Source organism: Lagopus leucura, unplaced genomic scaffold (genome assembly GCF_019238085.1).
Source record: "Lagopus leucura isolate 7727_CA_CO unplaced genomic scaffold, USGS_WTPT01 Super-Scaffold_100018, whole genome shotgun sequence".
Taxonomy (NCBI): domain Eukaryota; kingdom Metazoa; phylum Chordata; class Aves; order Galliformes; family Phasianidae; genus Lagopus; species Lagopus leucura.
Window position 1 is genome coordinate 6235250 of NW_024962272.1, and position 24464 is coordinate 6259713.

Genomic DNA, 24464 nt, shown 5'->3' on the forward strand with positions numbered 1-24464 from the left:
CTAAGGCAGTAGAGTTCACCATATACTCAAAAGCAAACGGCTTCCTCCCTCACCTGGAAACACTATCTAATGCTTAAGACTGGGAAAAAAACTAACCACTTGTGAAACACAAGATCAGGTTTTGTTCTAGCAGGTGAGTCTTGCTTCTAAAGATCCATATGTATGCACAAGGTAAACTGGAGCTTTTCACAAAAAGCATTACAAGTTCTTAAGAACAGACTGAGCTTCCATATAGGTCTGAGTGCTGCAGTTAGTCCAGACTACCATTTATTTTAAGACATAGCCAGGAATTATATTCACTGGAAGTCTCACAGTAAAATTTAACCACAAAAGGGTTTTATTTTCAGTATCATGTACATCTTTACTTCTGACTTGACTCAGATTTAGATGTAGAAGCTCTCAATGAAGAAAGCCGGCGTCTCTTAGCAATCTGCTCCTGGCGTTTTTCCTTGGCCTCCTGAAAAACAAAAACAAAAAGCGTGAAGAAATGTGCAGTGTTGTGTTAGGCATTATCAAGCACACAAAGAAAATCCAGCAATAAACTCCTCCCAGACCAAAAGAATTCTGTAAGTACCAAACCTGTGCAGACCCATGTGTCTTCAGCCCGTACAGATCAGTGCCCAAAGTAACAGTGGAAATATTAATGAAGAATTCAGGGCACACAAGAGCTCTGTCTACCTTCTATCACAGTCTGGAACTCACAAAACACTCACTACTGTGCTAAATATCCTAAGAGTATTACTTCACTGTTGCTTTATGTTCAAACACAAGCTCTGGATTCTAATGGAGCAGCCTAGTCAGACTCCAATTAATATGAACTAAAATTCATACTGCAAAGACATATAATTGTCACAGGCTATAACTGCCCATTATTTTCTTCAAAATTAGCTCTCAGAAACAGATCAGACTCAACTCGACTGCTTTCCCAGTTGGCTGAACTGGGAGAAGTGAATAGCAACTTCCACAAAGTTGTTTGCTAGAAACATTCACACTTGCATTCAGCTACCAGTCAAAGTTATCTACAGTACATTTTCAAGCTTATAAAATGCCATGATTCTCAGGTATGAGGTAACAGCCATGTTATGACGGGACACGCACCTTCATCCTCTTTGCCAAGAGCTTAGCATAATCTGCTGCCTCCTCCTTGTTCTTCTGAGTGCGCTGCTTCTTCAGGGCAATACGTCTGCGCTTATGTTGCAGAACTCGAGGAGTCACGAGTCGCTGGATCTTAGGAGCCTTGGTCCTGGGTTTCTTGCCTTAAAATGAATTATTAATCAGTAGTGTGACAAGCTGTCTTCCAGAGAGGATGTAAGCCCCTCTAGCCACTGTAAAACAGCACACTCCACTTACTCTAACACTATCACTAACAGTCTAGGTGACCCAATCATTGTCACACATAGCATTAAAAGAATACAATCTTAACACTGATCTGTTATTCGCAGGGAAACACTAAGTATCACATCTCTAAATTCCTGCAGTTTTGTGAATATACCTTGCGTCTCAAAATACCTGTCAGAAAACATTTTTCCTACACTTAAAACATTTTAATAATTGGGAAAGTTATCATCACAATTCCAGAGCAAGCTTTCAGAATTCTACTACAAACAATACACACTGCAGGGCAAACGAAGGCAATGACAGAGCCTTTGTTTGAGGAATACATGCAATAGGAAAATACATGCAATAGGAAAATATATCCAAGAGAAATTAACTCACCCCTCCCAGTAACAGTTTGAAGAAAAGGATGAGCTGAGGAATGTGACCCTCCCCCCTACACTGCAGCAGAGAGGGGTGGGGGAGGAAGGGGGATCCACACAGACTGGATGGCAGGGGAAGTATCATGGAGACAGAAGGGATGGCTCTACCCCGCGCCCCAGGCACTCACATAGCTCACACATTGGTTCAGGCTCTGACCTTGCAATTCCACTACACATACAATCTGTAACATTTCACTACTCGATCCAGCTTAACTACAGTAGACACAAGAACTGCCTTATGTCGACAAGAATCGCAGTCTTTAATAAGACACCACAGTTCCAATGATGCAGAAAATAAAATTTCACTTTTCAGTCTTTTTCCTAAGAAGCTTCCATACTGCCATCTTTGTTGCTTTAAAAATCCTTCTGTTTTTGTTTCCTGATCAAATGCAACAGAAATATATTACATGCTCTAAAAACAGATGTGTAGGAAGCAGAACACCACTCTCTCAAGAAAAGATAATTCTGTAGCTTGTTCTAAGCACTGGGGAAATGTCTTAACAGTACCGTCTATACAATCCTGCTCTTCTCCTCCACCTAATGTACAAGTTTCAAGGACATTCTACCTCAAATTAGTCCCTAGTTTATTAAAATTGCTTTCAAATTATTCTAACAAATAGTAATGACATTACCATCTGTAAAATATTTAACTCAAACTGCGCCAAAGCAGACTGAGAGAAAAGTGGTGGGATGGAAATGAAGGGAAAAGGGAAATGCCTATTTCTTATCCATAAATTAACAGCTGACAGAACTTTAATACTATGACAGTAAACCCCTTGCTATACTACTGTACATCATTCACTTCATGAAACTCAGTATCTGCTGAAAATGACATGCAATCACAGTGCTGTGAAACCTGAGTTCTTACCCTCTTTATTCAGAGGTTTCCTCACAACATACTGGCGAACATCATCTTCCTTAGAGAGATTGAACAGCTTGCGGATCCTGCTAGCTCTCTTGGGACCAAGACGACGAGGCACAGTTGTGTCTGTCAGCCCTGGAATATCCTTTTCACCTTTGATAAAGCAAGTTTAGGTATGTTAAATAATCTTGCATCTACTAAACATCTCTTAAACTTGGTTGCTTTTTAATTTAAAATGCATTACAAAAGCAAGATGCTATGAGGGCTGCTGCAAAAGTAATGCCTCCTATTTTATTACATTTGCTCTTGTTCATTGCTGATGAAAATGCATAGCTAATGGTGGTGCCTATATTCAAAAGTAGCATTCCATAGCTGACAACTTGCTCTATCAAGTAATGTTATTTGATCTTTGGATCCGTTGTCACTTCCGTGGAAAGGCATAGGAAGCATTACTTTCTGAGCAGCTTAGGTAAATAGATAATATCTGGGTACACCTGCCAATAGTACGACCTCTGTCTGCACTTTCTGACTTAATGCAATAATGTTGCTGTGATTGTGAAAATATTTCGGTTCTCAGTGATCAGTTTTAAAAGTTACAATACAATGTTCAGAAAGAACTTCAATGTTCAGTTAGACTGTTAAGACTGAGACAGTTTGTATTCTACAGAATTTTACAGCCAGTAGCAAGCAGGTTCTTTCCAGGGGCCTACTTATATCCTAACTGCTTCATCTTACCCTTTTTCACAATGACCAAGTTCAGAACACTCAAGTTGGCATCAACAATGCAACCACGAACAGATTTGCGTTTTCTCTCTCCAGTTCTCCTGGGACGGTAGCAAGAGTGGCCCTTGCTGAGCAGAAGGCGGACACGTCCATGAGTAAGGACACCTTGCTTCATAGGGAAGCCTTGTTTGTCATTGCCACCGCTGATCCGGACAACATAACCCTGCAGAAACAAAGAAACACACCTCTTAGTTGCTCGCATCCCTATCAGTTCAATGAGCAGAGGTGGAGATGACAGCATCCTGTTCCTAACAAATGCTGTACCACCAGAAAAGTTACTGTAACTACAGACACTAAGTATTTCTTTAACAAACATGATTTCAACAGTTCAGGCTTTTTACTTAACAGAGATGTGAAGTGTGTCTTTACCTACCCCAAACAGCATTTATTGCCTCTTTAAAGATGTATCCAAGCAGCAAGTTCCTATTTATTACAAGTTGAACACATCAAACTAAGCCCCGACCCTTCCTACCAATCTTTTCTTCTCCTTCACACTGAACCTAACCAAAGTCTGCTAACATCACTAACTGCATATATGCATACAACAGAAGAGTTTCTATTAAAGAGTCAGTCTAAACACTTTCTGAACTTGTTCAGTACACAGTTAAGACTTCTGTGGTACAGTCTTCATTTGTCTTGAATGCTGGTAGGGTACCCAAATCAAGAACAGAAAACTATTTAAAAATCCAGAAAAACAGTCTAACAGATGCAGACTTAAAAAAAAAAAAACACAACCTAGCCTATTCATTAAATTCAATATACGTTTTAAGAGATGCTTTTAACATCCCTGCCATGTGCCACACAGAATACCTTATCAACTGGAAAACTTATGCAACTTGACTGCACCTGACACATCTTTCTGACTCGTACCTTCCACTCCTCACCAAGAGAATCAGCTGCAACCTCCGTGGCCATTCTCTTCTCATAGAACGTTCTCAGCTTGCGCTCATCATCCACTTCAATAAGCTTCTGGCAGCCAGTGGCTGGGAAAGAGATGTTGAGCTAATAGTAGGAAAAAAAGAATAAATGATTTAGTTGAAAATTCTCACGTGACATCTCCTGAGAAAATTAGCATTGAACTGCTGGCTTCACACTGACATTTCAAATCCAGAAGATTACTAGCAGTACACTGTTACTAATGCACTTACAGAACCAGGCAGATCTGTGTGTGCCAAGAACGATGCAAAACCCTCTCCCTGTACAACTATCTTCACCACAAGTAGAGCACTATGCCCTCTAAACTGACTGCTACCAAGCAAAGAATGGTACAGGTAACAGAAAACTCTACTCCCTTCCTCACATTTTTATTATCAAAGAAACAACACAGACAACCTGAAATAGTTGTGCTATGCCTTGGTCATCACCTGAGTTTCCCGAGGGCTACCTGCAGGGCCAGTAGCCTAGGGGACAGCTGCCTAGCACTTCCCCAGAGACGAGGCCACAGGAGCAGGCCCAGCTCCACTACCTCCTCGCTGAAGCTCCGCTGCTGCCAGTAGGAACCTTCTACTCCTCACGGCGGGTAAGGAGTCCCATAACAGAGCGACTCGACCCATAACTCAGAGCCCACAACCCAGGAAGAGGCCCCAACATGGAGCACGGAGCCGCGCGGCCGCCATCTCGAACCACCCGCAATCCACGGCCATCCAGTTTATGCAACCGCCCCGATCCCGCCGCCGCAGCCCATCGGGCCCCACCAGCAGACCCAGAGGCAGCGCCGGGCTCATTTGTGGCGCGGGAACCCAGCCGCCCCGCAGCACCGCCCAGGTCACCTCCACAGACTTACCTTCATCTTCACCGAGCTGCGCCGCCGCACAAAAAGGCCGCACTTCCGCCCGCAACCCGCACATACACTCGCCAAGCCTCGCGAGAGCGGTCCGCCGGCGCCGCGCCCGCCCCCACGTGATCGCGGCTGTCCAATGGCGAGAGAGGTCTCTCTCGCCAGAGGGCGTGGCGGGAGACAGCTTCCGGCCCGTCAGTGGTCGGCGATGGTTGAGCCGCTTCCGGCTGTCGTGAGCGCGGGTTGTGTGTGTCGTTGAGCGACGGGCTGCAGAGCCGTGGTTTTGACCCAGAAGAAACTCCAGGCCGCCTAACCCCGGCACTGCCGCTGGTGCGGGCCGACGGGCAGCTACGTAACGGGACGATGTGAGGCAGCCCGGCCTCCAAAGCGGGCACGTAGCTGCATGGTCACTGCGGTTTGAGTAACCGTCCGTTGTGGAAACTGAGTGGATGGCTTTGATAATTGTTAGAAATGTACTTCTTTCCTTCCACTGCATGCTTTTGCTTTCCAAACTTCAGAGTTTCGGCTAATGTGACTGAATCCACCGTGCACAAGAGTTCAAATTTAGCAATCGTGTTATCTGCTTAGAGCAGGAAGAGAAGTCCAGGGCTGGTGCAACTGACAAACCACAGCCAGAGACTCCAGGAGTTGCAAGCAACGTGCTTCTGGGAAAGGGATTGCTTAAAGGAACTGAGAATGCTGAAAAAGCTTAATGTCTTCAGGGAAGCAAAAACCTGCTCTGGAGAGAGCTTGCAGCATTTAAAACTCGGTAACAGAGATTTTCCAACTGACTCCTAATTCCAAAATGTGGGGCATGTCTGTTCTCGGGTATGGGTATTACTCTCAAATGTTTAAAATGATTTTTTTTTTTTTTTTTTTTTTTTTTTTTTTTTCCCAATAAAGACATGGGAATGACCCAACCAAAATCCTAGAGTGACAGCCTGCATCTTTAGGAGAACAATGCCAGCTGACTGAACAGTAAGACACAAAGCAACATGATTTTATCTCTCAGGTATACTGATGAAATTTTTTAGCAATTTTCACTTTGTTGTTTAGAAAGCAGAGAGGAAAAGGGCACAGTTGTCTGGAGAAGCATTATACACAGCCTTAACACTACACTTTTGTCAACACTGTGTTGAAAACTAGAAGATTTGAAGAACTGAACTATTGACTATCTACATACTGTTAGCAACTGGCAGGACAATATGGCTAGTAGGCATGGGACACTAAAAAAATTTTTAGGACTGCATTGATGGTTAAATCATGTGAGCAATTGGCTCCTTGTGCTGCATGGGGAATCTAACAAGTGCCATGAGAGATCTTCAGAGGAAAATCCTGCCTTGCATCTATGTCATACAATTAGTTTGTCCAAAGAAGGGCAACAAAGCTGGTGAAGGGTATGGAGCACAGTCTTTTGGGGGTAGCTGAGGGAATTGGGATTGTTTAATGTGAAGAAGAGAAGGCTCGGGGAGGCGTTACCACTCTCTACTATTGTCTGAAAGGAAGCTGTAGCAAGGTGAGGGTTGTCCTCCCAGGCATCTGGTGATAGGACAAGAGGAAATGGCCTCAAGTTGCACCAGAGGACGTTCAGGTTGGATATTAATAAGAATTTCTTCTCTAAAGGAGTGGTGAGGTATTGGAACAGACTGCCCAGAGAAGTGGTGGAGTTACCGTCCCTGGAAGTGTTCAATTAAAGGGTAGATGTGGCAGTGAGGGAAATGGCCTAGTGGACATGGTGATGGGTTGATGGTTGGACTAGATGATGTTAGAGGTCTTATCCAGCCTTGATGATTCTATGATTGGGAATTATGTCATTTCTTTAGGAAAAGTATTCCATACATTTTTACTTAAAATAAGAAAAAATGCCTTTTTCATTAAAGACAAACAATGCTGTCACAGAGTGTCTTGAGTTGCTAGATCTGTCCTAGAACTGAACAGTTGATATGGCTGAAACAGGAAATACCATCATTGTGTGCAAATTGTCTTCTAGGGGCGAAGTCCAGGTATTACTGCACACAGATCAGCTTTCACTTAAGTGTGCTTCCTTTAAAAGGCAACCTGCCAATGCCTGAGTTATCCAGAAACCTTTGCTTCAGATGAAGTAGTTGAGTTCCAGAGGCTTGCTCTCCTTTGCCTGTCTGCTGCACTGTCTGTGACTACAGGGAGAGGAAGATGAACAGACAGACGGGTAGTGGGAAGTGTGTGTGTGTGTGTGTGTGTGTGTGTAATGCTGGGCCAGCTAATGTACCATCTCCAGCCTAAGAACCTGGAGGTGCCTGCAGGAACGAATCTAGAGTACTGTGTCCCATTCTGAGCTGCTCAGTTCAAGAAAGGAAACTTCTTGAGCGTCCAGCTGAGGGCGACAAAGATGATTAGGAATCTGGAGCATCCGTTTTGCGTGGAAAGCCTGAGAGACCAGGGTTCAGCCTGGAGAAGCGGCTTCTCCCACAGAAAAGAGGGGATCTCATCACTGCTTATAAATACCCAAAATGCAGGAGATCAGAGGATGGTACAGCGAGATGGTGCACGAGGCTCTTTTCAGCTGAGAGGACAAGGGGCAAAGCAGCGCAGAAAAAACGTGACAAGCCATTTTCATCCAAGTGTTAGAATGAGCACTGTTAATGCACACAAAGGAAGGCGGGCTGGGAGAGGGCAGGAAGGAGGCGGGCAGGCTGCGCGCTGAGCACAGGGCAGGGAAACAGGAAAGAAACGCCTGGGAAGCGCCCCATGGCACGAAGCAGGCCCCAGCAGGCCCCAGCAGCCACAGCCACGCAAGCCGGGCCGCCCCGCCACGAGGGCGGGGCTGAGGGAGGTGGGAGGGAGGAGAGCCGCCCCGCCCTCTCCGCTCCGCCCCGCCCCGGCGAGCCGCGGTCGCCGGGCAGGGGCGGGCGGGCGCCATGGGCGCGATGCTGTGGTGGGACCAACTGCGGGCCGGCAGCTCAGAGGTGGATTGGTGCGAGGACAACTACACCATTGTGCCCGCCATCGCCGAGTTCTACAACACGGTGCGCGGTGGGAGGGGAGGCGGGTCCGCGGGCCGGGCACAGGCGCGGGCTGCGAGGGCGGGTCTGGCGCCTGCCTGGGCACGGTGCTCCTTCGGCTGGCGGTGCTGAGGGGCTCGCGGAGGGGCTCCGCCGGTGTCCTGCCGGACGCGGTACCAGGAGTAACAGCCAGCTGTGCGGTTTCGTATCGCAGGCGCAAAAATCCGGAGGTTTAGACAGGGCTGCCAGCTACGAGAGAACGGCGTGCATGTCCTCCTGCCCGGTGCTGGCCCGCCCGCGGGTGTCCCGTGCCGTGCTGCCGCAGCTGCTGTCCAGTGGTGCAGGTGTAAGTCTGCCCGACGGCGTGCCGGGCAGGGGCGGGCCGCTAGCAGGCACACTCGGTGTCTGCAGGCAAAACCATGTTTTAGAGCTTTGCCTTCTCCCAGAGCCAAACTTAGAGGAGCAGTTTGACAGAGGGCTGCAGGGTGCAGTCAGCGCAGTGCTGCTGGGAGGAAGAAAGGTGAAAAAAGGAGGGAGAGGAAAGAGGACCGAAGTAACTGTTACTTCCTCTAGGAGCCCTGGTTCACTCCTGACTCCTGTCATCCCAGCCCAGAGCTGCTGTGGAGTGCTGCTAGGGAGCACTGGTGGAAGAGTATTCCCCACCGCAGAGATCTGGGAGGGGAGTGCTGCTCCCAGCATCCTGTTTATTCATCTGAGAGTTTGCAGTGACAAACAGATCCAACAGGGAGTGAGATCATACATCATCGGGCTTTCTGGTGATGTGCTTTACCATGTCACTGGGAGGGAGCGCTGCAAACAACATGCCTCTGGTGTTGCTGTGGGTTTTATGTTCTGTGGCAGGTGTGAGGTGGGATTTCTGCTTTGTCTGACTTATGTACTTCAAAGTGACCTTTTAATTTCTTCCCCAAATTCTGTCCTCGTCTGAGCTCTCTTTCAGACTGTGTTTCTTGACTGCTAACATCAGATGCTAGTGCTGTACTTCTGTGAAGGAAAGAGGTGTCTCGAGTGTTCATTCCACACAGGAGTGTGTACCCAGGGATGCACTCCATTTATAACAAATAATTCAACTGTGCATGGTGTACATGGCTAACCTGTTGTTTTTCCTTGTAGCTCAGCACCAGAGTCATCTGAGTGGTGTATCGTCTGTGTTTGAGGCTGTGTGGTGAAACAGTCTGCTTTCTTTGTTTCTGATGTCACTGTGCAAGAACCAAAAACAAAGGGAGGAAAAGGTCAGGATAAACAATAAGTTTCTTGAAGAAGCGATGTGTTTTGAAGCCAGCAATGCAGGGGGTTGGATATCCTTCTGACTGCTCTGAGCTGATGAGCTGTGGCAAGAAAGCTTGTGAAATGCTGGGAGCTGCAAGTATGTCCAGGTGATTAACTCAGCTTCCAGACTAGCAGAGAGGCACAACACAGAGTTTACCCTGAAACTCTCTGTATTGCAGAAGCGTCATCCAAATCAGCTAACTGTACATCAAAAACATGGGGAGTAGAGGCTCTGTTGAGGGTAGATATGCTTCAGTAGTGAAGAGATTATGGAGACTGACTTCTGTATTTGCAGCTTCTGAAAACTAATTTGCAGTGAATTGTTGGGGGCTGAGTGATTGTGTTGCTGGAGAGAGAGATTCTTACAGTGTGGCAGGAAAGATTGGGCCCTGACAGGTGCTGCAAGTGGACTCTGAATTTTATTCCTTCTTAGATGTTTCTGTTCTGACACTGACTGAAAACGTTTAGAAGTTTCAGGTAACATTCTTCAGCAGACCTGAATGTGGGATCTGGGTCTTCAAGCTGTAGATTAAAACCTTGCTAATCCGCATTTTAGATTGCCACAGCTAAGATCAGAGACGTCGTTTGGGTCTCATGCAGTATATAAGCAGAAAACTGGAACAGCTTATCTGAAACATATTTAGAAAGATCCATTTAATTATTCTTGTGGAACTCAACCTTAACGTTATGCGTAAATTTAACTTGATCTTGTTAAAAAGCAAATCAAAGTGCTCATCAGGATTAAGTGAGTAGAAGAATATCTGTTCAGCAGTTCTGCACGAATTAGTCACACAATTTTTATAAAACGTACACGTCCAAGATGATTTCATGTTACACACTAAAAATATTTCATAACTAGGAAATTATAAGAAAACTAGCTTTTTTTTAAATTTTATTTTGCTATTTAATAATTAATCCTTATACAGTGTAATCTTACTCTTGAACAAAAGCACATACCTCCACACACTTAAAAGAGATTACATGTGCAGAGGTATTTGCAAAAGAAAACAAAACAAAACAAAATTTCTGGAAAAACTGAAAACTCTTTTTTTGTTACTAGTGAAATTGGTACTTTTCAGTTTAGTGTTTTATATCCAATTGTGGATATATTTATTGCCAAATTTCCATTTAAAGAGCATTGCCAGTGTTTTTATTCCTTGCCTGGTCCGTAGTAGCAAGGAGATAAATGTTTTTAGAGGCTCTTAGATTGAGAATATGCTTATACTCTGGCAACACCCTTTGTACTACTTTAGTATTGCAATATATGTATGTGATGTGCTCTTGTGTCGGAATGCTAAAGGTACAAACCTCTAACTTCACTAAGAGATATTCCGTTTTTGCTTCCCATTCTCACAAGACATGCAGCCTCAGTGGCTGAATGCTGCAGCTGCTAGCAGTCTGACTTAGCAAATAGTAAATAATTTTTGGTAAGACCATGGGAAATATCACACACAGACTGTGTGGGCAAAATTATGTGGTCGTGATCTCAGCTGGCCACTGGAATTCCATCTGTGTCCTGTGTTCTTTTCACACAAGTAAGTAGTTGGAAATTAAAAGTAGAGGTCCAGAATTGTTTAATGCCAGAGGATGGACTTTTATTGATGGGCTTCTTACCTTTTCCTGTAACTTTGAATTACCTTTTGTAAATCCCAAAGGAAATTCTAGGTACTCCTCTTCTTTAAACTTCTTGCACTGATCTTAACTTTATAGACTTTTGAATTGGACATTACCAAATCTTATAGGCCAATTGTGTATTACGTGAAAACTTGTTTATGCAACATACTTTCTAAAACCAGAGCCCAGTGGATGGGTGCCTCACTTATTTGGGAAACCTGGCATTAATCCTGGCAGTGTTTCTAAGGGTGCGGTTCTTGTAGGGAGCCAGGCTGATAGCAGAGGCTGAAAGCCAGCTAGTCAGCTCTCGTGTTGATGTAGTTAACTGTGAACTTGAAACTAAGAGAACTTAAGCAGCATATTTCAGATCATGTTCCAGGGCTCTGGTATGAATACAGCTTTTGGAAATTACTATGTGTGGAAAATAAGAAACAAAACTGAGTTATTTCATGAAAGAGAGGCAGTAGTATCATGTTTTATTTCCAAACTTAACAGAAAAGAATTTGGGCATCAAAATTCTTTCGGATTTTACAATGATATGTAATTTCCCTGTAGGCCATTGCAGTGAGTATAAATCTAGCCTAGTTTTTACTCAGTGTGATTACTTAGTCTGATTTACTTTACTGAAAAGATTCTTTTTCACATTCCTTAGTTTATAATCATTTTTTGGGTTGTTTTATTTTTTTCCTTGATATCTCTTTGACATAACCTTGGCTTAAAATGTTCAGAGCATTCTGAGGCTCTCGGAGGACCTGCTTATATTCCATCATCCCTGCTGCCAGTCATTGTTTATGTTTCCAATCTGCTGTAGGATAAGGAGAGCCTTCCCACTCTCTGCTTGTAAAAGAAGGTAGCAGACTACAACTCTGGTCCATGAGTATGTTCCAGATGGCCCAGTATATCTTTGCTGCACAGTGGTGGGTGACTTTTATGTGAATGGAAGATGTTTGCATGAGCATATTTGGGTGAATGTGGAGGTTTTATGCAACTTAAGCAAATTTGTCTCTTAAAATGTGATTTAGGACATTGTCTGTAAATAAGTCTTTGGTCTTTCTGTTGCATCCTCAGGGATGTGCTGCACTCTGGCATTGCTAGGTGCCTCCTGCCATTGTAGTGGTGGCAGAATTTGCTGCCTTGGTGAATTAAGGTGTTCTATTGCTACTTAGGAGGTGCTTTGTCTATGGCACTGCAGACAGCTTTTTCATACCTGTGAGGCTGGTCTCATACTTCAGCTTGCAGGAAGAGAGAAAGGATTCATTAGACAACAGTTTGTAAAGACGTTTAAATGAAACTGATAAGGCTCTGGCCTGCTCTGCACTTGGGCACCTTTGACCACAGTCTGGAGAAGTCTGGGAGCCAGGCAGAGTAAGCTGGCAGTTCAAAGCTGAGCAGTGTGAATGGCTTCTGTGAAAACGTGTGAGTCCTTGAGGGGCCTGGTCTGTGTCAAAATGAGCCAGAGGATTTTGTCCTTCCTCATGTTGGTTCAGAAGGGCAATCCAGTGGGAGCAGAGCAGTAGCTCTGTTCTAGTATTTCCCCATTGAGACTGGTTATCATTGTGGCCCAGCTGCTAGAAGCATGGTGACTTCTCGTAGTAGGAAACTCATACTTTTTGTCTCTGAAAGCTGCCACGATCTTTTCTCTTTCTATCCATCCCCTCTTTTCTCTTTGTCTTTGCACCCCACCATCAGGCAACCAGATGTTCATGGCAGTGAAACTGTCTGTGCACTTTTCATGGAGCCTTAGGACACATGCTCCAGCAGATGTTACTTTGTTAAGGTGTCTAAAGATGGTGTCAGTACAGAAATTTCTTCCTGCTGTTTTTTTCTAGTGGCTGCTTTAGCTTTGTTCTAGGTAGAGAAGATATGGGATTTTACATCTCTAAAATATAAAATGTGATAGATCTTTCTAAGTGTTTTACTTAAATGAATTTTGAAAGAAATGAAGCTTGTCTTTGAGGAGGTACCTTCAGTGTGGAGGAAACTGGCACACATGAAGTAGAAAAGCTACTGCTATAGTTATTTGTCAGTTTGGATGCCAAACTAGGAGTATGTTTTGACGAGTCTTGCAAAAGTTAAATTAGATGTGCCCATTTTAGTCACTGCAAGCTCTGCTTTCACGTTGTCTGAGACAGTTGAATGGTGGATAGTTATGAAATGAATAAATGCCTTCTCTGTATGCCGTTCCTGAATCCTTTTCTATTAGATTTTTATTCATGTCATTAAGTGTCCATGAGTGTCTGAGAGGAGGAGATCTATCCCAAAGGAATGCTGTTTATCACAGAATTCTTCTGTAAGTCCATTTTAGGGGAACGTTGCTAGAGATTATTTTGTCACATGCCTTGGTTAGCTGCAGAGATTGTGAGGAGATCAAGGCTGGGAAGTTCATCCTTGCCCTTGTCCCATTGTGAAGTAGCAGTATGTCTGTGGCTGGCCTTCAGCATAGGCAACTTCTTACTGAAAGAACTGTGTGATACTGCAGTAACAGCTCCTGCTAGTGACAGGTACAGCATTTTCAGCGTGTAACCAAAGAATGATGCTTTGGATTGTTGCTAAGCAATTAAAAACAGATCTTTGTTCAAGACACATATGCTGCATTAAAATAATAAAGTTATCAATTGTCTTTTGACAATTGAATTACCTTACCAGCCTTTTCACCTTCCTATTACTAGTTTTCAGTTTTATTTTTTCACTTCTGTAACGGAGAACCAGGGGAAGAAATAAGGTGTATAGAGGATTTACAACTTAAAGCTTTCTTAACCCTTCGAAAAATGGTTCAAACTCTTTCAGCTTAACTTTGTGTTTCAGGTCTGCCAAACAATAGCAATTGTTCATTGACCTGACTTCATCAAAACTGAACAGCCTATCTAGTGCTTTTTCCATGCTGGATTTGACAAGGACTGAGAAGAGAATTCACTTGCTACAGCTCCCTGCTGTTAATCTGTTTGCTGTTGAAGGCTTCCTGAATTACAGCGGAGTATTTGCAGCCTTCTAATAAAATTCCTCTGGAAATAGACTTGAAAAGTCATTTAAAGGTGTGACTAGCCACAATTTACATTGCTTGGAGTTTTATGCTATTACTAGCTTATGAAGTTCAGCTTAATGATACTTTGCAAAAACTGATCTGCTTTGGCAGAATCCGAGAACCACATTTTATTGAGCTGAGGTATCACTGAATGACTTTTTGTAGATGGATTATCCTATAGAAACTAAATGTTTATTTTCTGTCTTTGTGATACTTTTTTTTTTTATAGATAAGCAACGTCTTGTTTTTTGTTTTACCACCCATATGCATGTGCTTATTCCGTCAATATGCAACCTGCTTCAACAGCGGAATATATTTAATATGGACTCTACTAGTTGTGGTCGGTAAGTTGATTAATCTCTGTTTGCCTGCTCATGCATGAACGAGAGAGGAAATCGGTTTTTCCTGCTTGTGCATGATTGTTTCTGCAAAACAAAGCAATATGGACGTCTGTAGAAGAGTTTGCTTGCACTTGCTTGAAGCAAAAGCAGATGTACTTTCTGAAAGGAAAATGCCTCTTGCAGTTGGAGTCCGGAGGGACTCTGACCTTAGTTCTGCACCCTTTTTGTCTCTCCTTTGTACAAGTTCTATTATTGTATCCAGGCTTACACTAGAGCAGTGCTGACTCTCCATCCGCTGATGCTGAATTAATGTTTGCTAAGAGTTCTTAACAAAACTGGAGAACATAACAGGTTTTGCTAAGTAGTTAGACATTTTAATGATTGATCCACAGATTTAGCAATATTGTAGATGGCAAATTCTTGAGCTTTTTCAGTTCTACAAGCACTGACAACTTTAAAGAGGGTACTCAGAGTTATGTGGGCCATGTGCCACTTTCCACTTGTAAACTTAGATCGTATAGTCATCACATGCTGCTTTCCATCTTCATGTTATCCGTTCTTGTGTTATTGAGAAAACTGAGAAAATTCAGAAAGAGCATTTGAATTCACTTCTTAATCATATTTACATTTAAATTTACTACACAATGTTTTTTTTTGCGTATATTTACTTCTCCACTTGGAGATGGCACCTTTAGCTCCCTCTTTGGCAATGTGTGTATTTGATAGTTATCTATATTTATTTATTGATTTATTTAATATGAGGTGCTGATGTTTTAGTTTGCTTTTTTAGAAAAGCTAGTGTTTTGCTATGTTTTTTTTCTAGATCAGATTGTATGAACTATTTGCTATGAATTCCTGATCATGAGCAGCGTGTTTTAGTCTGTACAGCACTGTAACTACTGACTGTAACTTCTGATCAACTCTTTCAGGAATTGGATCTGTTTACTTTCATGCCACCCTCAGTTTCCTGGGCCAGATGCTGGATGAACTGGCTATACTGTGGGTTCTTATGTGTGCTCTTGCCATGTGGTTCCCTAGAAGATATCTACCAAGAGTTTTTCGGAATGACAGGTAATCGTGCAGTGTAGTACACATGCCTGTTTCTTGAAACATTTCATCTTATGTTCTTTTTGTTCAGGAGTCCTGAGTCTGTGTTCCTGATGTTGAGTTTTATGCCCTGAAACTTCAAGTTTTGGGATGTGATGATTGACTCTGAAAGTGCCTATTCTTGTTAGCTCTAGAAAGACATGAATAGTTTATGTAAGTTGCACCTGAAATGAAGTAACAGGTACTATCTTCTCATGTTCCTTTTGTATATCCGGGATTATACATATGAGAATGTACCTGTGGAAGTCAGCTTAATGTTCATCTGAACATTTAAGCCAGAGGTTAAATGTAGTTTGTAAGTATTCAAAGACTAAGTATGCTGTTTGTTTAGAAGTCTCTCGTTGCTGCAATGGATTTTTTTTTATTGCAGCTTTAAAATAGAATCACAGGATCACCAAGGTTGAAAAATACCTCCAAGATCATCCAGTCCAACCATCCACCTAGTACTAACATTTCTAAACTGTGTCCCTTAGTACAGCGTCTGAATGTTGCTTGAATACCTCCAGGGATGATGACTCAACCACCTCCCTTGGACAGCCCATTTCAATGCCTAACCCTCTCACAGAGAATAATTTTTTCCTAATATCCAATGTGAACCTCCCATGGTGCAACCTGAGGCCATTTCCTCTAGTCCTGTTGCTAGTTACGTGGGAGAGGATGCCAACCCCCACCTTGCCACAACCTCCTTTCAAGAAATTGTAGGGAGTTATAATGTCTCCCCAAACCTCCTCTTCTCCAGCTTAAACAATCCCAGCTCCTTCCCCTGCTCCTCCTGGAGACATGCTCCAGACCCCTCACCAGCTATGCTAGCCTTCTCCGAATGTGCTTCAATGTCTTTCTCGTAGTCAGAGCCAAAACTGAACATAGTACTTGAGATGTGGCCTCACCGGAGCTGAGTACAGAGTTACGATCAGCTCCCTGCTCTTGCTGGCTTCACTATTTCTTATATAAGCCAGGATGTCATTAGCCTTCTTGGCTGCCTGGGTACACCGCTGACACTTGTTTAGGCAAGCATTAGCCAACAGCCCCAGGTCTGTTTCTTCCACACAGTCTTCAAGCCATTCTGCCCCAAGCCCTCTCTGGGCTGAGGCCAGTGGGATGAAGTTCAACAAGAAGAGCATTATAACCAGAGTTTAAAGAATCTGTTTGTGATTTTTTTCCCCCTTACATAGAAAATATGGTGTAATCTTTGTGCATATTGTTCTTTTATGCATAAAAAATCTGACATTATGAAGAGGTGGAATAATAATGGAATAATAATGGAATAATGGAATCGCAGCGCCAGTGTTCTGCTCTCTGAAAACTGCTAAGGCTCCTTCCTTTTTCTTTCTCATACTATTGTCTGCTTTCTTCATTTTTTATTTCCTTGACATATACTCGATTAGAAAATGCTTTCATAGAGAAGGTTGTTGCCTGCATTGAGTATTCCTCAAAATAGCTTGCACTGTGAGGAGTATATCTTGAATTATCATATGTAGTCCGTAATGCAATAGCTTTGCCAAGTTATTACTGTGAATTTAGTACTTTTTCATACTGTAATGTAGTCCTGTTGTAAGATACCATATACTTAAAGAGCAAACAGAGGTTTTCATGAGATTATTTGGTAGGTTACATGACTTTTAGATAGTTAGTTAAAGTGAAGAACTGTTCAGTCTCCTGAATAATTTCTCTGACTGCACATACATTGTTCCTCAAAAGCCTAAAGGAATTCTTGCATGTTATATATTACCATATTCTGATAGTTTGTTTTATAGATTTGTAGAATTAGCCATAAGGTTAAGTGATATCCTTTCTAAAAGGAGTAGTAATACTTTTGTGGAGAAATCCTATTTCAACTAGGTGATAAAACTAAAGTGATACATAATGATCTGGCTGTTTATAATTGATCCATAAAAATACAGAGATGAACTGAAGGATGTACCCCATGCTCATGTTTTCACAATACTATTTTCCTAAAGACTGTCAGGATTTGTTAAGATTTTGATTTCTTTCTGAAGTGTACAGAAAAAAAAAGAATTTTAATGGACAGAAACGTCTATCTGAAAACAGATCAGATTTATGCATAGACATATAAAGGAATCACAGAATCACAGAATTGTAGGGGTTGGAAGGGACCTCCAGAGATCATCGAGTCCAACCCACCCCCCCGCAAAGCAGGTTCCCTACACCAGCACAATGCATGCATGACCAAGCAATGCTCTGCCTCCTTCCTCAATGGCTCCAAGGAGCTCAAACCTGAACCAAACCCATCTCATCATACTCTCCATCTGCATTTCAGCTCAGTTTTGCTCTGTACGATGACTTTGCGCCCGACGTGCCCAATTTCCCAGCCTGCTGAGGATGCTCTGCTTGCGCAACCAACCTCACCCCACAAAAACACACCCCCTCACCCAAATAACAGGGATAGCTTTTCCTTCCCTGGCTAATTAATTTGCTCTGGGGTTATGGGATGTGTGGAATAAAGCCCTAGAGGGAAAGGCAGCCCTTACCCTGCAGAGCCTCCTTGGCCCGTGCCAGCTCCTGCTCCTTCTGTGCCAGCTGCACCTTGAGCTCAGTGGCCGACAGCACCTCAGGGGATTTGCTGCCATGTGTCTCCTCCAGCTCCTTCGTTAGCATCTCCTTCATTTGCCGGAGCAGGTGCACCTGCTCCTGCAGCTGGGCCACCTCCTCTCTCAGCAGTGCTTGCGGGCCGTGCTCCAGGAAGGTGATGCTTCTCCTCTACTCTGCCCCACTGAGGCCACGTTTAGCATACTGTGTCCAGTTTTGGGCTTGCCAGTTCAAGAAAGACAGAGATCATCTAGAAGGAGTCCGGCAGAGGGCCACAAAGATGATAAAGGGCCTGGAGCATCTCTCCTATGAAGAAAGGCTGAGTATCCTGGGTCTGTTCAACTTGGGCAAAAGAAGACTGAAGGGGATCTGGTAAATGTTTATGAATATCTGAAGGTTGGTGGGACTAAACCATGAACATAGGAAGTTCCATATAGTCATGCAGAAGAACTTCTTTATGGTAAGGGTGACAGAGCGATGGAACTGGTTGCCTAGAGAGGTTGTGGAGTCTTCTATGGTGATATTTGAGACTCGTCTGGACACCTACATGGGTGACTATACTGTTCCTGTAGGGAACCTGCTTCAGTGGGGGCGTTGGACTTGCTGTTCTCTTGCAGTCCCTTCCAACCCCCGCAATTCTATGATTTTGGGATTTTTATATGTACATACACATACATATTTCCATGTTTTGTTTTGTTTAACTTATTTTTCTAGAGTTATATGTGCCCAATACTCTGCTCTGATTTTTTTACATTCTTCATCCTTCTCACACTCAGATTTTGAATGTTGAAAATGCTATTATCTACCATGACTGATTCATGGTATCTTTAGTCATTAAGGCACTCACATCAGATCAGACCTTCCTGCTTATGTAATGTGTTGCCTTCCAACTTAAAAATGCTTTGAAACAAGAGGCCCATGAAATGAGTTTGGTGAAGATGAGGATGATAATACTGATGATCAGGGAATGGTGATAACAGGTGTACTGAGATTCTACTTGAGATGTGGAATTAAAGAGAAAAGAGCCATCCCTGAACATCAGCTAGTTTTATGGAGTTGTGGGTCAGTAGCCTGGAGGCAGTGTAATGGTCCTGTATCTTCCACAGTCCTGTCACAGACTAGAAATGAGTTGTTTAAAAGTCCAAATTTGAAATTTAAAAAACAATATATGTTTGTTTTAGAAGTTGTCACTGTCCATCTGTGGCCCAACTGTGATTTCGTTGACACAAAGAACGTACTAAACAGACTGTAATGCGGGTCTAAAAGCGAGGACAGTAATAGTAACAAAAATATCCTAAAAATCCATGTTAAAAGCAAGAAGAATCATGATACAAAGCTGATTTGAGGAAGTACAGTGCTGGATACAGAGAAGATCTTGCTCTCAGCTTCTTGTGGAAGAAGAAAAATTGGAGCAGGTTCTTAAGATTTTGAAACCAGTGATTAGTTTGGGTCTGTGTACACGTGCACACATATGTCTATGTATATACAAGGCTGCTTTGGAAGACTGTAGTTCAGGAAAAGGCTAGCTATGTGATTAACTCTGTATGCAGAGTATGCACTCTGTATGCACTTGTGTGCAGGATCCTCATCCATTTTATATGCACATTGTCATTGCGCTCCTGACCACACGCAAAAAAAATGTAAGCTTTATTATGCTATTAAAGTTGTGTTAAGATTTCTGTCTTTACTGATTAAAAGCTCTGAGTTAAAAGCACTTTTCCTCTCCACAAAAAAACTTTCAGGAGCCGGTTTAAAGCTGCTGTTGGTGTCCTGTCTGGAGTTACTACCTGCCTTGCCTTCATTAAACCTGCCATTAACAACATCTCACTAATGACTCTGGGTGTTCCTTGCACAGCTTTACTCATTGCTGAGTTGAAGAGGTGAGTACATTTCTCCTGAATGCAGTATTGCCTTTGGAGATCCTTAGGCCACCATACAATGATAGAGTAGATCTTGCTTCATTGTTTGTGATAGCAGATCAGAAATGCTTCTCCATTGTACATATCTGGCATGAGATTGCTCTGTAAGTTCAGACATTTTTGGCAAGGATTTTTTTTTCCCTAGGTGATTATACTCATTGCCTCATATAACAGATCAGATGTTGTCTATCTTCTTGCATTGTATCTCTTCCCTCCTCCTGATCTAACTCTATTCATTGTGGAGTTTTGGCAAGTTTCACTCCAGTGACAGCTTTTATACTGTGTAGCACGGGAGTGAGATGATCATATGATCACAGCCTGAGCACTGCAGGGAGCAAGGTCCAAGCATGCATGGAAGATATGCCAGCTCACAGGGCTTACTGTCAGTCTTACATCACACAAATAATACACTGGAGCCAGACTGACAAAGATAAGATTAATCACTAGGTCACAGAGGGTACCTTTCAGTCACCTTAGAAACTGTGAAACCAGAATGCAGGTAGAAAATAGTCTGAGGTTTGTTTTAACATTTTAAAGAGTCCTACCATGACTATGAGAGACTTTTTTTGCATCTCCTCACCAAGGCAGAAAGGACCAGGCAAGCATCAGCATATAAACTTCTCCTTTCCTACTTTTCTTCAGTGTCTGAGACAGACTTACGTTGGCTCTTACACTGCATCTGAAAATGTCCATCAAAATAATGTAGAGTAAGACAAAATGCCTGCATTCTAACTGCTTCTGTTGGTGAGATTGTCCTGTTTTCCCACCATATCCTGTTCTGATGTTACTTTCCCTTGCAGTGTAAGCATCTGCAAATCATGTTCTGAATAAGTGTTCTTGTGTCTTTTTTCTTCTGATGTTCTGCTAAGCAGCAGCTATTGCTATTGTCAGAGAAATTTGGGAAGCAGCATGGAAGTTCCATGCAGAGGAGAAGGCTGGTAGGTTAAGAATGCTAGTAGGTGTGTCTTATTTTTAAGAAAGCACCAGGGGACCACTGGCAGGGCAAAGGGAAATTTGTGTCTGGCATTGAACTATTATTTGAGCCTCCATTTCAGTTTTTCAGGCATGAGCTCCTGAGAAACTTGAGAGGATGAATAGTTAAGTGTCTTTAAGGTTTGAATGCTGTTGAATCATATCTAGGAATTAATATGCCTACATGTACTTGCTCTTTGAAATTCCATGTGGGAAGTCATGTCACATTAAAATATGTGGAGTTTACCTATCAGTTTTTTTGAGAATTACAGACACAGAGAGACCTTCCTTTGAAGTGATGATTAAAAATGGACCTAGAGTGATATATGCTCTCTGAATTACCTATTTGGATAATGTAATAGCTTTGGTATTTTTTTGATGTAAATGTAAAAGGCAGATAATTACAGATTTCATTTTAAGCTATGCTGATCCATGATAAATTCAAATTAGAAGTGGGATCATCCCATCTCTTTTTGCTGAAGAAAAAACAACTGAGACATTATTTAATGCCTGTGATTCTCCTGTTCTCCACTGCTGCAGTCGCTAGGGGGATACATGGCTGAGTCCTGGCAGGCTGTTATGGTTCTTAATCTGTGACGCAGATATTTTGGAAAGAAAGAAGAAGTTGCTGAAGTAGAACTTCTTGGTTTAGAGAAGTTTCTTCTGATCTGTGCTTAAATAAGTGTTCTGGTATAATATGTCACAGTGTTATTCCCTTTGTAGGCTGTTATAAATCTTATACTGAATTCTAGCAAATCAGAAACACTTTGTTTTCAAGTGAGAATTTTCTGCCACTCATTCATTTCTGATGAGGAGAGACTATTTGCACAAAAGAGCCTTATGCTCTTAAGTGCAGAACTCATGGAGTAGAGTGCTAAGGACATGCTGTGGATGTAAGATGATCAAAAGAGCAAAAGGCAGTTAAATGCATACTCACTCCCGAAAGACAAGACATTTTACACTTTTTTTTCCTTATTTCTGTTCAAACAGAAAAACTTCGTGGGTGTCACAGGGATGCAATCAGCTAGAAAGCAGCTGTGGATTATGTTGTTTGCTGGTCCAAGCCAAATAACAATGAAGATTATAGCATCATCAGATTAGTATGATTTAGTGTCCTCTTCATGCAAGTAACTATTTCCCTGAGCAGATGTGTGGTAGGATATTCTTGTTCAGCTGACATCTCTGTCTTGAGCAGTGAAGACCACACTGCCTTCATGTTTGTTTATGCATATTTCATTCTGCTACTAGCAGTCTCATTGTGGAGGAACTCTATTTCATTGTTTCAGCTTGCTCACTTCACTTTTCCTTTGACTAAAAGGTTAAACTAGTTAGAAGTTTAGAACTAGGCTGTCAAGGCAGTCATCTGTGTCAAAGTCAAGTTATTAATCAACGTCCGGCAACTACACTGATTTGAAGAAAAGTTGATAAGTTTTGTTATGGATGCCATGACATTGGAAGATAATACTGTTGGAAGTGTGCACCAGCCCAGTCTCTCATATCCTGGGATACACCAGTCTGGGGTACAGCAGTGTTTGAAGTAATGATGATAATTACCTCTCCCCTTGGTGATAAAACTACTCAGATACTGACAAGTGTGGTCACTCACTGACTAAAGGGGCTGTCTGTTTGAGGTCAAGCCACCTACTTTAAATGGCATGCAATTGCACATATTTATTTACATTCCTCAGACAGGTCCTGGAAAGGCTCCATATTGTCTGTGCACACAACCTTTGCTCAGTCAGAATGCACAGTTACTCAGCATAGCAGTCTAGTCTTACCTGTTGAATAGGAAGAGAGTTTACCAATATGGTTTCTGTTATAAACCTGTCAAATTGTATTTTTCTCACTGGCTTGTTTCACAAGAGAAAGAATTCTTGTAGCTGTGCTCTAGAAGTCATTAGGCAACTCAAAAGTCTCCTCAGTCTTTTCTTCATGCTTTTTATAGCCTCTTAAAGGCTATTTGTCAAATGAACTGGAGAATTCAAGCCAAACAAAAAGCCATTTTGTTCCACAATGTGGAATATTGATTTTTTTGTGGAAGTCATGTAGATGCCTTTGTCATGGAAGCAGAGATTGTGATACCTGAAGATTAGTGTGATTTTGATTGTGATGTTATCTACAGATGACTTAAAAAAGCATGCCTGACCTTAAAGCCAATTTGTGCTGAGGACACTGGAGAAAATTCCAACAAGATTAAGCAGTAGGTAGTTTTTCTGTCATTAATCCACTGGCTGTAGAGGTGCCTCCTACTCAGTCTTAGGAGTTTCTTAATCCCAAACACCTCAAAAATGTCAACTAAAACATTCAAGATTAAAAAATACCTTACAGATTTGTGGAGAAAACTGTGCAATTTGCTTAGCTTGCAGTGCACCAGAGCAAGGTAAACTATTGGTTCTGCAATGTATTCAGAAAAATGTTTCGGTAGAGAGTACTTTATTTTCACTTTTTCTGAATGCCTAGCTGGACTCCTTTAGCAAAGCCATGATAGCTGCTGCAGTGCTGCTTTTCCTCCACAGAGAGGCAGGAGGCATTATCTGTGGGTGCTAGTAGTTAAGAGTGTCTAACATGAGGAAGAATGTAATGAAAAGTTGTAGACAGAGTTGGCATTACTACTCCTAGTAGAATGCAAAAGAACGTAGTGGGCAGTGTCTTCCCGTGAAGGCTGAGTATTCCTTGTTGTACTGGCTGGACAGCTGGGTCACTGATTTACTGTTGACAACTAGCTAAAATAAGTAACTTTAACAAATTACTTTGTCATCTCATTAGTTGATTTGGATCAGATGCTTATTGTATGCATCACTGCTATGAGAATGACTGCTCATTAAGCAAGAATTATCTAGTAGCATTTCAGATTCTTGTGAAGAACACTAAGAGTTTAACAGTTAATTTGAAAAAATGGGGGAAAATCCCAAATAATAGCTTAGGTCAGAAGGCAGGTAAACTGAGCCACACATTCTTTGGCCACATAGGACTACCCATGTTTCAAGCTAGCTTTGCATTGTAAGTATCAGGACTGCATCTAATGGTACAAAGAGGCCTAATCTCAAAATAGCAAGTGTGGGTAGAGAGCAAGCTAATAACTTCAAGAGAATATTGATGCTGCCTTTTTTTATTTTAGTCTTCTGAGCAAAGCTGCATAGTTCTTAGTGTAATTCTAAGACATGGAAAAGAACAAAGAATCATATAGGGGAATAAAACTGAGCTTTTGAATAGATCTGCAACACAGGCAGTGCTAGGCACATACTCTTGCATCTCTTATTGTATTTGGTGATGATTACCTGCAGACCTCACTGCATGTGATCACAGCAAATGTTTTCACTACAGTGTACCTCTATGTTAACAAGTATGGTTTGTTGTGGAGGGAGGGAATTGCAGTTTAGACGATGCGAAGAATTCTGTGTGAGATGTGCATGCCTGCACTGTCTACTGAAACATACTTGTTTGTATCTGTATAACCAAGATGTTATAATTGCAATATAATCAAAAGAGTAAGGC

General features: G+C 42.4%; 2 protein-coding genes across 4 annotated transcripts in view; one reads left to right on the top strand and one right to left on the bottom strand.

Moving 5' to 3' along the window:
- Positions 1–319: 319 nt before the first annotated feature.
- On the bottom strand, positions 320–5257 carry RPS6 (ribosomal protein S6). The gene is made up of 6 exons (XM_042877543.1): positions 5186–5257; positions 4273–4404; positions 3355–3565; positions 2626–2772; positions 1099–1256; positions 320–457 (listed from the first exon to the last, which is right to left on the bottom strand). Exons 1-6 carry the CDS (start codon positions 5189–5191, stop codon positions 362–364), a joined length of 750 nt encoding a protein of 249 aa, XP_042733477.1. The 5' UTR covers positions 5192–5257; the 3' UTR covers positions 320–361.
- Positions 5258–8051: 2794 nt separating this feature from the next.
- The window catches only part of ACER2 (alkaline ceramidase 2), a 19430-nt gene continuing 3017 nt past the window's right edge, over positions 8052–24464 (top strand). Inside the window, exons 1-5 of one of the 3 annotated variants that reach the window (XM_042877539.1) lie at positions 8098–8184; positions 9292–9410; positions 14313–14427; positions 15354–15495; positions 19821–19958. In XM_042877539.1, the coding sequence (XP_042733473.1) occupies positions 9372–9410; positions 14313–14427; positions 15354–15495; positions 19821–19958 (434 nt within the window). In that variant the 5' untranslated portion in view covers positions 8098–8184; positions 9292–9371. Of the gene's footprint in view, positions 8185–9291; positions 9411–13873; positions 14094–14312; positions 14428–15353; positions 15496–19820; positions 19959–24464 lie in introns of those variants that run through there. The other 2 variants (XM_042877537.1, XM_042877540.1) reach the window with 2 other exon arrangements.